General features: G+C 35.2%; 3 protein-coding genes across 3 annotated transcripts; 2 read left to right on the forward strand and 1 right to left on the reverse strand.

The window, feature by feature from the left end:
• Window positions 1-2,102: 2,102 nt before the first annotated feature.
• Window positions 2,103-2,965, forward strand: LOC17880220. Its single transcript, XM_023779775.1, is given in 3 exon segments — window positions 2,103-2,340; window positions 2,741-2,769; window positions 2,771-2,965. Coding segments are annotated over 3 exon segments (462 nt in total).
• A 3,939-nt stretch (window positions 2,966-6,904) lies between these two features.
• On the reverse strand, window positions 6,905-8,325 carry LOC17879491 (60S ribosomal protein L32-1). Its single transcript, XM_023778902.1, has 4 exons — window positions 8,315-8,325; window positions 8,115-8,215; window positions 7,479-7,660; window positions 6,905-7,180 (listed from the first exon to the last, which is right to left on the reverse strand). The coding sequence occupies exons 2-4, from the start codon at window positions 8,202-8,204 to the stop codon at window positions 7,051-7,053; spliced, it is 402 nt and encodes a 133-aa protein (XP_023634670.1). The 5' UTR covers window positions 8,205-8,215; window positions 8,315-8,325; the 3' UTR covers window positions 6,905-7,050.
• A 1,175-nt stretch (window positions 8,326-9,500) lies between these two features.
• On the forward strand, window positions 9,501-12,411 carry LOC111829403. Its single transcript, XM_023778497.1, has 6 exons — window positions 9,501-9,677; window positions 9,801-9,918; window positions 9,988-10,412; window positions 10,855-11,054; window positions 11,108-11,612; window positions 11,950-12,411. The coding sequence occupies exons 1-6, from the start codon at window positions 9,501-9,503 to the stop codon at window positions 12,409-12,411; spliced, it is 1,887 nt and encodes a 628-aa protein (XP_023634265.1).
• The last annotated feature ends 703 nt before the right edge of the window (window positions 12,412-13,114 follow it).

Consider the following 13,114-nt stretch of genomic DNA (forward strand, 5'->3'; position numbering starts at 1 on the left):
AATAATAGTTTAACAAAAATTTGGGTATGAATGATTTAACTAAAAACCCTCATAGCTAATAAATTAACCAACCATTTATGTATCAATAGTTTAATTATATATGCTTATAGCTAATACATTAGAATAAGCTTATATTTTAATTAAAATAATAGTATAGCTTATAAATTAGAACTAACTTACAGTTTAATTTAAATAATCTTATAGCGAATATACTAATCAAAATTTTCAAAATTTTCATTTGTTCACCACATCCATTAGATTTACAGTTTTGTTTAGATTTAGTTCTTAATAATTGAATGTGTGATACAATAATACTTCAATTATGTCTTGTTTATTCAAAAATTTAATATGGTAATAGGTTATGTATTTTTATTAATTTATTAATATATATAATGTAAAAAAACAGCGTAGTCTTCATAATTTTAGTTCAAAAATATTGAAATATATTTACTTTAATCATATTCACAAAAAGTTTACCAATTTATTCATGAATTTATTTACCTATGTTATTATACCAAGTAGATATATATATACTAGATTTTGCCATGTGGTACACCGCGTGATCATTATTTTTAAAAAATTAGTAATTCATATGTTTAGTAAATTTTGTATATTACATATTGTTTTATACCCTTATACATATATAAAGAGTATATTAACTATGTAATATGAAAATACTTTTAAAAATATATTATAACAATTACTTACAGTTTTATGGGTGTGAATTTGTTTTAGAGATTAGAGAAACTATAATTTTGATATTTTATTAAAGATATATTAAATGTGTTTAATGGAGATGTGGCTTTCTTTGTTTTTTTGATATATATAATATTTATTCTAATTAAATTAATTTTGCAATTAAAATTATAGTTCTGACAACTATTCTTTTAATCGATATGATTTACTTATTATATAGTTAAATTTATACTTTAAGTAATTTTTAGTTGTCTTATTAAAATTAATGGACTATGTGTGTATATAATATGGTATATTAGACGTAAAAATTAAATATAAATAGAACTAACCTTAAAGAACTTAATGGATCATTTATATTATTTTATTTGATGTTTTAATGAACAAAGAAAATTCAAACAAAAACGATGTTGGAAATGACCATGTTTCTTAGACGACAAAACGATGTTGGAAATAATTTAACAGGAAGTAAAGAAAATTTGTGGATTTTTCTAGGGTTAGGGAGTTAGATTTGTGAATTATGAATCAATGTAAGGATTTATTTTTCTTCAGTTTGTTAAACAATGTCGTTTTGTGGTTTGAAACGGAAGCAACTCACGGATAGTTAACCCCGTCTTCGCAATTTTAAGAGAAACTAAATGTCGTGTTTAAATCGGCTAAGTCAACAAAACTTACCTATTTTAAGGAAATTTCAACATAAACTTTGTGATTAAAATGACTTCTTGAAAGTTCGGGATTAAATCGTCCCAAATTTGAAAGTTCGGGATTTTTATGACATTTTTCCCAATCTTTCTTCATTAATACGATTATTGTATCGATTTTAAGGGAGAAAATATTATGGAATTGTTTGTGTTGATTATAATCGCTGAATCGCAATAGTAAGGGAACTAATTTTTAGGCTTAAGTGATGTATTTAATTAAATAGTATATTTTAGAGAAATTTTAGGAGAATTAAAATAGGATCTGATTTTGTTAACTGAACATTAAATAATTTTATGGAAAAGGTTAATTAATATCAGTGGCATAACAATGTAAATATCTTCATACACCAAGGGTTATTACCAAAACTGCTACTAAAATGTTATAATAGATATAATAGTTATTATAATACAACAATGGATACATGGTAATTAGATTTTATTGAATGTAGATATGTCGTCTAATCGTCGACGGAGCACAAACCCTTCACGACGACCAATTTCAACTAATCCCGCCAAAATTTCTACTCCTCCCACATAAACAACAATACGGGTAATTTTATTTGTTTTTTTCTTGTTGAATTAAAATATTAATTAAATTTTACATAATAAGTAATATTGTATTCACTTAATCTATAGCCCAAAGAAAAGTACAAATGGTCGTATATTCAAGAAAAAACATTAATTCAATTGTTTGACGAAGCAATTGCCATGAATAATTACACTCTTAAGCATCCTTCGACCATAGGTAGAGATTACATGGTTGAAAATTTCAATCAAGCGTTCAATATGAATATAACTTATGGTTTCTTCAAAAACAAGCTTGATGAATTCAAAAAAAGTTATAAGAGGTGGAAGGTTCTTATGCATAAAACGGGTATCACGGTTGATCCATATACATCTATGATATATGCATCTGATAAGTGGTGGAATGACCAAGTGTTTGTAAGTTCAAATGATCACTTTACTCATCAAAATATGATTCAAAATTTTCGTTTCAAGAATCTAATGGATTTTAAATTTATAGGGATGCAAATTAACAAAAAGTTTTAACCGAAAGCCACCTGAATTTTGGGATGTGGTGCAACGTTGTCTCGTATTATATGATGTTCAATCACAATCTCAACATTTCTTTCGTCAAAGGAGAGAACAATTGATCAACGAACATGCAGTTGATGAAGTGGACCATGACGACTCTCTGATAGTGATGATGTGCCACAAACACAAGTTCTTGAAACGCAAGAAGAAGAAGACGAGTATCATGTTACCATAGATGACGATGAAACGCTCCAAAATTCCTCTAGGAGAAGTCAACAACGAGGTAACCAATATTTGCGATCAACCACTAGACGTGGGAGTAGTTCACAAAGATCTGGGAGGAAGTGCAAGAGTTTCTATTGGAAGTGGTTCACGAGGAAATCGTAGGAGACAATCCTTTGAGACAATTATACAAGACACTATAGCTGGGTATAGAGAGTTCCAGCGACAAAGTGTTCAACAACTTCGTCCCGGTAGTTTTGACCAAGATGATTACGATTAATTCAAAAAGGCGGAAGCTATACTCACTGCGCTAGACCTTCCCAAGCACCCAAGATTTTATTGGGCATGCATTAATACACTTAAGGAGCTAGTTTTTTGGCGTAAGTATTTCATTGATATAGCTGCAAGCACCGATGGAGATAAGCTACAACTGTTAGAAGCTATGACTGGTGTTTCACAAAACAACCAAGATGTGCCAAAGCAGTTAGGTTCTAGTCATTCATTTGGGAGTCCACATTTAGGCGGTCTATCATCTGGAAGTCCATCTTCCGTCACTAATAATCTAGGAGGGCAAAATTCACTCGGTTGCTGGGGTCCCATTTATCAACAACGGGGCACACCACCAAATGATCCACACTGGAGTACACCACCAAATGCTCCGCAATGGGGTACACCACCAATTGGTCAACAATGAGGTACACCACCAAACAGTCAAACATGGCAACAAACACACAATTTTCAACAAGGCGTATCATCAAGAACAACACCAACAAATGTTCAATATGGTTTTTCACTCGGAAGTGAAGGAGAAACTATGAGAAATACTCAACATGAACCGTCAGGTGGTGCAACAATAGAAACGTCATCATCTGGTCTTGGTTTCACAAATTATTTTGAAACTGGACAACTACCACAAATACCTAGACTGGGAGGTCTTTTCAATATATGGGGAACCAAGCAAGGCCCAAATGCAAGTCACCCAAGTGATGTAGGAGATTAAAATCAGATTGTGGTAATTGTGTTTTTATCAATCTTTCTGACGTTTTGAAATAATATCATTTGTTAAAAATCTTTTTTTTTTTATCAATTTTCTGTTATCATTTGTTATCAATCTTTCTGATGTTTGAAATAATTTATGATGTTTCTAATATATGTTATAAAGTTTATTTTTAAATTATATTTTAATATTTTATTAAAAATAACTGATATCTAATGACATATCATTTGTAATAAATTTCAGGCATTTTGTATATGTCAGTTGCGATCGCAAGACCTCAACAATCTAAGTTACGAAGAGAGAATTGAATTATGGAATTTGGAAAACGAACAATTTGAAAAGTTAGTAATTCAACCAGCGTTGACTTATTATGATCGATATTTTCAAAGATCACCTGTACAAACCGATAGAGGTTTGGGATAGAGGAATATTTGGCGTCGACTACAAGAAGATGATGTTGCTTGTCTTCAGTTATTACGTATGTCACTTCCATGTTTCACAACATTATGCAATATGCTGGAAACAGATTATGGTCTACAACCAACATTAAATATAAGCATTAAGGAAACTCATATCAATCGGAAAATTTTATGAAAAATACGCGAAAATATTTTGGTAACTAACATTAAAGGATTTAATTTTGTTAAAAAGACAATAAATATCAGTGGCATTCTTTGTAAATGGTATGGAAGTTTAGGATTTATTTCAAAAAGTTTTGTAAAAATGTTAATATAGATTAAATAAACTCCAACAAAACCTATCAATATTTAAAAACATGAATTACAAAGAACATGTTTATCCCGCGGTAAACCACGTGTTAAAAGCTAATAATCTAGTATATTATAATAATAAAAAATACAAAACTTTGTATGAGAAAAATCTATAATTCATTAACTAACTACTATAACCATTAGACAAAAAATTTATGGAAAATACGCGAAAATATTTTGGTAACTAACATTAAAGGATTTAATTTTGCTAAAAAGACAATAAATATCAGTGGCATTCTTTGTAAATAGTTTGGAAGTTTAGGATTTATTTCAAAAAAGTTCTGTAAAAATGTTAATATAGATTAAATAAACTCCAACAAAACCTATCAATATTTAGAAACATAAATTACAAAGAAAATGTTTATCACGCGGTAAACCACGTGTTAAAAGCTAATAATCTAGTATATTAGAACCAAAAAAATACAAAACTTTATATGAGAAAAATCTATAATTCATTAACTAACTACTATAACCATTAGACAAAAATATATTACTATGTGTCTAACCCGTTGTAACATTGCATAGTGTTGTAATTATGTAGGCGTTATGTGGGTATTTATGATAATGTTGTCCACAACACCCGGTTGGGAAACACAACTACTACTGATATTCTCGGAAAGTTTTCTACAGGTTTATTAACCTAAGTTGTCCATAATAATAAGTTCCATAGAGTGGCGGACAATTAACAGAAACGGGAACATATATAGAGTCCTAGCAGGGGACAAAAACATAAAGGTCCATAACATTCCGATTCGAAATCCAAAATACCTCCCACCAGACCAAAAAGTAAACAAGGGGGATTTAGATAGAGACCCTTTGAGAGGGGATTTATGAGGACACGGTGGAAAAGATAGTCAGTGCTACAATTGGGACCATCAGTGCAATAGCACAAGCAAGAACGAGTAGGCTTCTAATTAATGGTTTCCCAATAGGGGTCTATTTACGTTTCTCCATGACAATGTGAGCAACCTGGCTTAACGGTGCGTTAAGCTCTTCAAGCCGACAATCAAACTCATCGACGATAAGCTTGAGATGACTAATATCATCGTCGTGGGCAGCCAACCTCGACCACATGACCTCGATCCTCAACCTCGTCTCTCCAAGAATTAACATAGTCGTAATATCTGTTCTCTTGTTGCATTATAAGTTGGATTTGAATCTACATAGAAAGGAGGAAATCATGAGAAGGATGAAAGGATGAAATCCACAATTTCGTTTGATGCTCTAACATGGTTGTTTGCTGCATAGCAAGATACCCTCGACAATCACAATAAGCGCAAGACGGCTACGGCGCCAAGATGGCATTTTACTCTCTTCTAGAAGTCTTTTGTCCATTTTCAGCCAATCAACTATTTATCTAATGCTTACAGCCTTCTCTATTTCGGAGACAAGCTTACACCAGTATGGTTTGTCCGTTTAACTAATGTATGTTTAACACAAAAATCATATTTTTGGAAGAAATAACACGTTATTCTAATAAATAACGTTTAATACAAGAAAATAACATGTTAAAGAGATATATTCTGGTATTACTTGTACTTTTGAGAAAATAGCATGTTACAAAAGAAAATGACAAGGATTAAGAAAAATGGCAACGGAGATTCCAATAGAGAGATCTTCTACAATAATAAGGGCAAGAGGCCGAGAGAAAGAAAGAGCCGGCGAAAAGAAGAATCAAGTTTTTTATTGTGTTCGTAGAGCTAAATTTGATAGATCTTAACAAGAGGCATATTGGTGTTTCATGGTGAAAAAAATGGTGGAAGCAACAAGCCAACTATGAAGATAAAGGAAGAAAGAGAAATCACAAAAGAATAAGACAAAACCTGGTAATTGTTTACTCCTCTGTTGATGGAAGTTAGTTTCCTAATTCTTTTCAAATCTAGCGTCATTTGTTATATATTCTCTTAAAACATTGGGTTTTTGGGAAATCAATTGCCTAAAATGATTTTAGCACAATATATAGATATATGAATTCGCATACGAAGAAGCTATTGTATTGGAAAGACAACTAGAGCTTATTCATGAAAAAGAGAGAAAGGAACTTTAAGGCAAAAAGATCTTGGCATTTCGTCGAACAGATCCAACGGATCAGCCAATCTATTGTTCCTCTTTGTATCCCGTAAGCCGTAATCATCTTGGTGTAAAGACTCACATGAGGTGAAGGAACCTGATTGAAAATCTCTCGTGCCTCATCCAGTCTTGGGTTCAACAAGTGGTGACTACATATCAAAACTTCATGATTCCAAAATGAAATAAGCTCGAAACTTGAATCGTTGAAAAATTGGGCGACTCCTCATACTTTTAACGGTCTCATCAAGGAATAAAAACAATATATGATCCAAGCTTTCGGACAAATTGGCTTCAGTTCGAACTGCCATGTCTTTGTATTTGTCACAGTACAAATTTGCTATGACTGCTGGCAGAAACACTAAAACTTTGATTATCTTCTGTCAAATTAGCTTTGTTTCATTTCGAGGGTCTTGTAATAAATCAAAGATTAGATTCTGAAATAATCATATCATAAAACGAGAACCAAAGTTAAAAAATCTTCAAAACACAAAAAAAAAAAAAAACAGTCGACGATATTTAAAAAGTAAAACCCTATTAGAAGATGATATCTTGCAAGGGCTTTTCACTCGTCTTCCTGGCTATGCAACCTAGCAAGCCTGTTGGTAACTACAATGTCTAGCTGAGAAGCTCTCTCCACTATGGCCTTTCTCTTCTTTGTTGAGACATTGTGAGCAATCTCAGCGCAGTAAGTCCTAAGAAAAAACCCAAAGCAAAACACATCAATGAGGAGAATATGCTCAAGAATCTCTCACTTTCAACTAATGTAATCAAGAATTAATCACATTCTACTAATGTAATCAAGAATCTCTCACATTCTACTAATGTAATCAAGAATTAATCACATTCTACTAATGTAATCAAGAATCTCTCACATTCTACTAATGTAATCAAGAATCTCTCACATTCTACTAATGTAATCAAGAATCTCTCACATTCTACTAATGTAATCAAGAATCTCTCACATTTTACTAATGTAATCATTATAGTTACCTGTTGTGCATCATAAGTAGCTCGAGCTCAGAAGTGTTGTGAACGACGAATTTCTTGAATCCATTAGGGAGGTAGTGACGGGTCTTCTTGTCAGATCCGTAACCAACATTGGGCATCAAGGTGACACCTTTGAACTTTCTCCTCACCCTAGAGTCAATACCCTTAGGCCTCCTCCAGCTTTCCTGATCAACAACAACAACAACAATCGCAAGACAACAGAATCATTAGAGAATCAAAGCTAATCATATCTCCCTAAAGGAATCAAAACAAGCTTTCTGACTAATGTAAACCATAGATGAGAAAATGTCAACATGGTTCAAAGTAACAGTAAGCTTATCAAATCTACGCAAGCCGGAGATTCGCTTTCTGGCCGTATAAAAACGAAGTAATCAGAAACAGAATAAGAATTTCTGGTTACCAGATGCAAAGCTCCATAGTCCTAATTGCGTCATATTCAAATTCAACTAAACTATATGTCATATAAAAGATGCTAATCATCATCATCAAGATTCTAAGATGATGGTACAGTATAATCAGGATTTTTTTTTTCTCACTATAAAAGCCTAAGCTACAGAGAGTGACTCACGAAAAAATAAAGTTGAATAAAATTGCAAAATGAGATCAAAGATGATATACTTTGACGGTGATTCTTCGATCACTCTGGGGTCTGATGAATTTGGCAGACCTCTTCTTCACGACCTTCTTCGTAAGCAACGGAACCGCCATTTTTACTCCTCCGTTTAGTAAAATCACCAAAAGCGTCAGACGAAACAACGCTTCAATTGAATTATACACACTAAACTAAGGCAAAGAGATGTGATTAAGAGAGAAGCTTACGGTGATGAGAGCTGCCTCCGCCGCTAATGTGAAAGGACGACTCAAGTTTGTTATATGAACATGACTTAGGGTTTCTCGGTGTGAAGGTCAAAAATGTAATTTTGTTAAAGATGGGAATCAACGGCTAGATCTTTAAGTTACTCTAAACGCACAATCAACGATTAAGTTTTTGAAATCTATCATTTTTTCTATGAAAGAATTACTTAGATTGACTACATTTTAGGTGTATTGACGCAAACCATCCAAAATTTTTTTTATCCTTAAATGTTTTTTAATTACCAGCGTGCCCTTTTTACACGTTACCGGAAAAAACTAATTACGGAAAATACCACTGCCACGTCAGACAAAAAGGCGCGTGCCACCAATAACTCAGCCATAACGTACGTTACGGCTGAGTTATATCACGTTATGGCTGAGTTCTGGGACAACGGCTGAGTTTCGGGTCAACGGTTGACTTAGGATCATAACTCAGCCAACAGTTACGACTGACTTATAAAAATCTGGTTGAGTTATGAGAAAACGGCTAATAACTCAGCCGCCGTTACGGCTGAGTTATAGTCCGATGGTTGAGTTATCAGAAGTTTGGCTGAGTTATGTTATCGACACGGCTGACTTAACTTTCTCCGGGTGGCTGAGTTATCGACAACGGCTGAGTTATCAAATGTCGTTACGGCTGATTTATGTTTCAGAGACATAACTCAGTCGTAATTGGCTGACTTAACGGAAAACTCAACCATGTTACGGCTGACTTATAGACAAAAGATTTATTGCTAATATAGCCTCTAGTTACGGCTGACTTATTTTACGTTACGGCTGACTTATTTTACGTTACGGCTGACTTATTGACGTTACGGCTGAATTTGGCATCTTAAAAAACATTTCAGTAATTACTTAAATATTTTTCATGTTGTGGCTGACTTAATTTGTGTTGATGGCTGATTTATCGCTGGCTGAGTTACAAAGTTGTTTGGTGGCTGACTTACGACTTCAAATTCACAATTCCACGTCAGCATAAACGAGGGAAATACGAAAGTTCCCGCATTAGCTCGTGTTTTTCTTACACTCTGTTCTTCATTTTCTGGGATTCACTTCACTTATGTTTTTCATTTTCACTTCTGTTCTTCATTTTCACTTCTGTTCTTCACTTCTTTTCTGCATTTTCACTTCTGTTCTTCATTTTCGTTGATGGATCATCCGGTTCCAGTGATTGTTGTGTCTGGTAACTGGGCAAAGAAACAAAAATATGTATTTAACACTGACGATAGAGGTTGTAGAATTGTGCAAATAGATGCGGAAACAACGCACGAGAAGCTAGTGAAATTGGTTCTTGATGACTACGGACTGCATCAACTCAGCCACAAGGTGACGATGAGCTACATGCTCTCGTACAAACATATGAAACATATGTCGCATGATACTCCCCCAGTTTATGTCTCAAACGATCGACAATTGTAGAATTATCTAAGCTTGTTGACAATTGATCAGCCACGACTTTGTGTTGAGTTCGCGAAGTTGAAGGACAGATCGAATTCAAGGACGAAACGGCCACGCAGTTTGGCTTCAGAAGTAGAATATACATATGAAGACGCAAGAGGATTTGATGGTTTCTGTTATGATTATAGTGAAAACGTAGACGATGAAGCCAAAGAAGATGAAGCAGAGTACGAATCAGAGGATGAAGAAGAAGATGACGAGTTTTCAACCCGATTTGACGTATTCGACGACTCCGATGGTGCGTCATCTGACGATGATAACTTTACTATCTACGGCGAGCGTGAGGAGAAAGATGAAGATTTACCGGCTGCTACTCAAAACAGAGGTCATTACTTTGGCAAAGTAGAATCGATTGGGAACTCGGAGTCTTTAACGGTGGAGATGGCTAAGCTAAACCTCGTCGTAGGACAACGATACGCGAACAAAGACGAGTTGGAGAAACGAGTGAAACTTCTTGCAGTGAGAGATGGATTTGATTTTTCAGTACCAAAATCAAATACGACTATAGTGAATATTAAGTGCTGGGTTGAAGGATGTCTTTGGAGAGTTCGTGCATCTCAAGAAGGAGATCAGCCTGGTTTTGTTGTTTGTATATACGATTCGGTACACACATGTTCTGTGATGGAGAGATCTAATCGATCCAAACAAGCTACACCTGATGTTTTGGGACCTCTTTACAGGGACTTTCTTGGTGACATTGGTCCGTTAGTTAAACCTTAAAGTGTTGGAATAATCATCAGTAAGCATTTTGGCATAAAGGTAATTACAATGTCACGGCTGATTTATATTTGAGTCACGGCTAAGTTTTCGTTACGAAACGGCTGAGTTTATTTATTTTCGGCTGAGTTCTCATTACGATACGGCTGAGTTTCATTTAGTTTTCTTTCCTTTACGGCTGAGTTATCATTATGATACGGCTGAGTTTTCATTTATGTGTCGGTTGACTTATATATATTTACGGCTGAGTTATCATTACGATACGGCTGAGTTTTCATTTGACTTATATATAGTTACGGCTGACTTATTTTTATATTGGTGCCAACAGATGGATTATTGGAAGTCATACAAGACGCTAAGGTTTGCAAGACAGATCGATATGGGAACTCCTGAGGGAAGTTTTGGAGAATTGCCTTCCTACCTATACACGATAAGACGGGCAAATCCGGGTACAATAACGCGTCTTCAAATTGACGAGTGTGACAGATTCAAGTATGTCTTCATTGCTTTTGGTGCGAGTGTTGCTGGGTTTGCTTACATGCGGAAGTTGTTGTTGTGGATGGTACGTTTTTACACGGTAGTTACAAAGGGACGCTTCTAACAGCCCTAGCTCAGGATGGAAATTTCCAAATTTTCCCAATAGCTTTCGCAGTTGTTGACACTGAAAATGATGATTCTTGGCGTTGGTTTTTTACACAACTCAAAGTTGCTATTCCAGACGAGAGGAATCTTGCGATCATCTCGGACAGACATAAGTCAATAGGGAAAGCAATTGGTGAAGTGTATCCGTTGGCTTCTCGTGGAATTTGCACTTATCATTTGTACAAGAACATATTGGTGAAGTTCAAAGGGAAACATTTGTTCCCACTTGTGAAAAAAGCGGCTAGGTGTTTTCGGATGGCTGATTTTACAGAAGCATTCAATGAGATTGAAGCGCTTCATCCTGAACTACATGGATATCTCGAAAGAGCTGGGGTGCAAATGTGGGCGCGTGTTCATTTCCCGGGTGAAAGGTACAACCTAATGACTTCGAACATTGCGGAATCTATGAACAAAGCACTATCAAATTGTAGAAGTCTTCCCATAGTTCGACTGTTAGAATCCATACGGAATATGATGACTAGATGGTTTGCTGAACGGAGAGAGGATGCGAAATCACAGCTAACAACGCTCTCACGAGGTGTTGAAAAACTGTTGATCACGTTACATAAGTTATTTATATAACTAAGCCATAACATGATTATAACTCAGTCGTTGTTTATATAACTAAGCCATAACATGATTATAACTCAGTCGTTATATATATAACTAAGCCATAACATGATTATAACTCAGTCGTTATTTATATAGCTAAGCCATAACATGTTTACATTATTTTATAACTCAGCCGTAACACAAAATGTTTTGTTCTTCCCTCTAATAGGGTCGTGTAACTGCATCAAGACTTTTTGAAGTACAACCGATTGATGCTTTACGTGTACAAGTACAATATGGGACATCTTTGCATGCTGTAAATTTGGATGCAAAAAGATGTACATGCCGCCGTTTCGAGCACGAGAAAATACCATGCGTCCATGCAATCGCAGCTGCAGAGCATATGGGTGTGTCTCGTATTTCACTGGCCGATCCGAACTACCGGAGCAATTATTTGGTTAACGCGTACGCTGATTCAATCTCACCTCCGGATACTGCACTCTCGGTTCCTGAAATTGTAACTAACCAACCGTGCGTGCCTCCGATCGTTGCAACCCAGCCAGGAAGGCCGAAGAAAAGCAGGATTAAATCAACTGTGAAAATTGCACTTGAGAATAAACGCCCGAGGAAACCACACGCATGTTCTCGATGTAAAGAAGTTGGGCATAATGCAAAAACTTGTCGGAAGTAGTATCGTTGGTATATTGTTGGCATGGATTTTCTCGTTTTTTGGTTATGTGTAGACAATGTTTGTTTTATGTAATCCATATTTCTAGATTATTATGATAACTCAGCCATAACATATATTTAACTCAGCTGTAACGCGACCTTTCGTCTTTCTCCCGTACGATAACTCAGCCGTAACGCGACCTTTCGTCTTCTTTAATATGATAACTCAGCCGTAACATAACTCAGCATACGGAATATACTCATGTTATGTTACAGATAACTCAGTCGTAACGCGACCTTTCGTCTTCGTTTCCCGTACGATAACTCAGCCATCACATTAACCAACGCAACTTTCCGTCTTCTTCCTTTATCTCTCTCATCTGATCCTCCCTTTATATATCAGTTTTCTTTTACCAAAAATCTTTTTCTCATTCATTTCAACTTTCATCAATATGGAAGACATTCCTCATATGCCAGGACATGTTTTTACTGAGATTAACGCGATTCTTGCCGGACCTGGTCGGGATGATCTTCCCGTTCTATACCCTGGTCCGGGTTTATATGATGCTTTCGTTGACAAAAGAACAACGAGATGGAGAGAATACCATTTTCTAATGGGTGATGCGATCGAGCCTATAATTTGTCAGAACTGGCACCACGAGTGGCCGACTTATCGCTTGATTCCCGTCCACTTTAAGATACATTGGTTTAAGATGCTACTGGTA

This window comes from Capsella rubella, unplaced genomic scaffold, assembly GCF_000375325.1.
Source record: "Capsella rubella cultivar Monte Gargano unplaced genomic scaffold, Caprub1_0 scaffold_7, whole genome shotgun sequence".
Classification (NCBI taxonomy): Eukaryota; Viridiplantae; Streptophyta; class Magnoliopsida; order Brassicales; family Brassicaceae; genus Capsella; species Capsella rubella.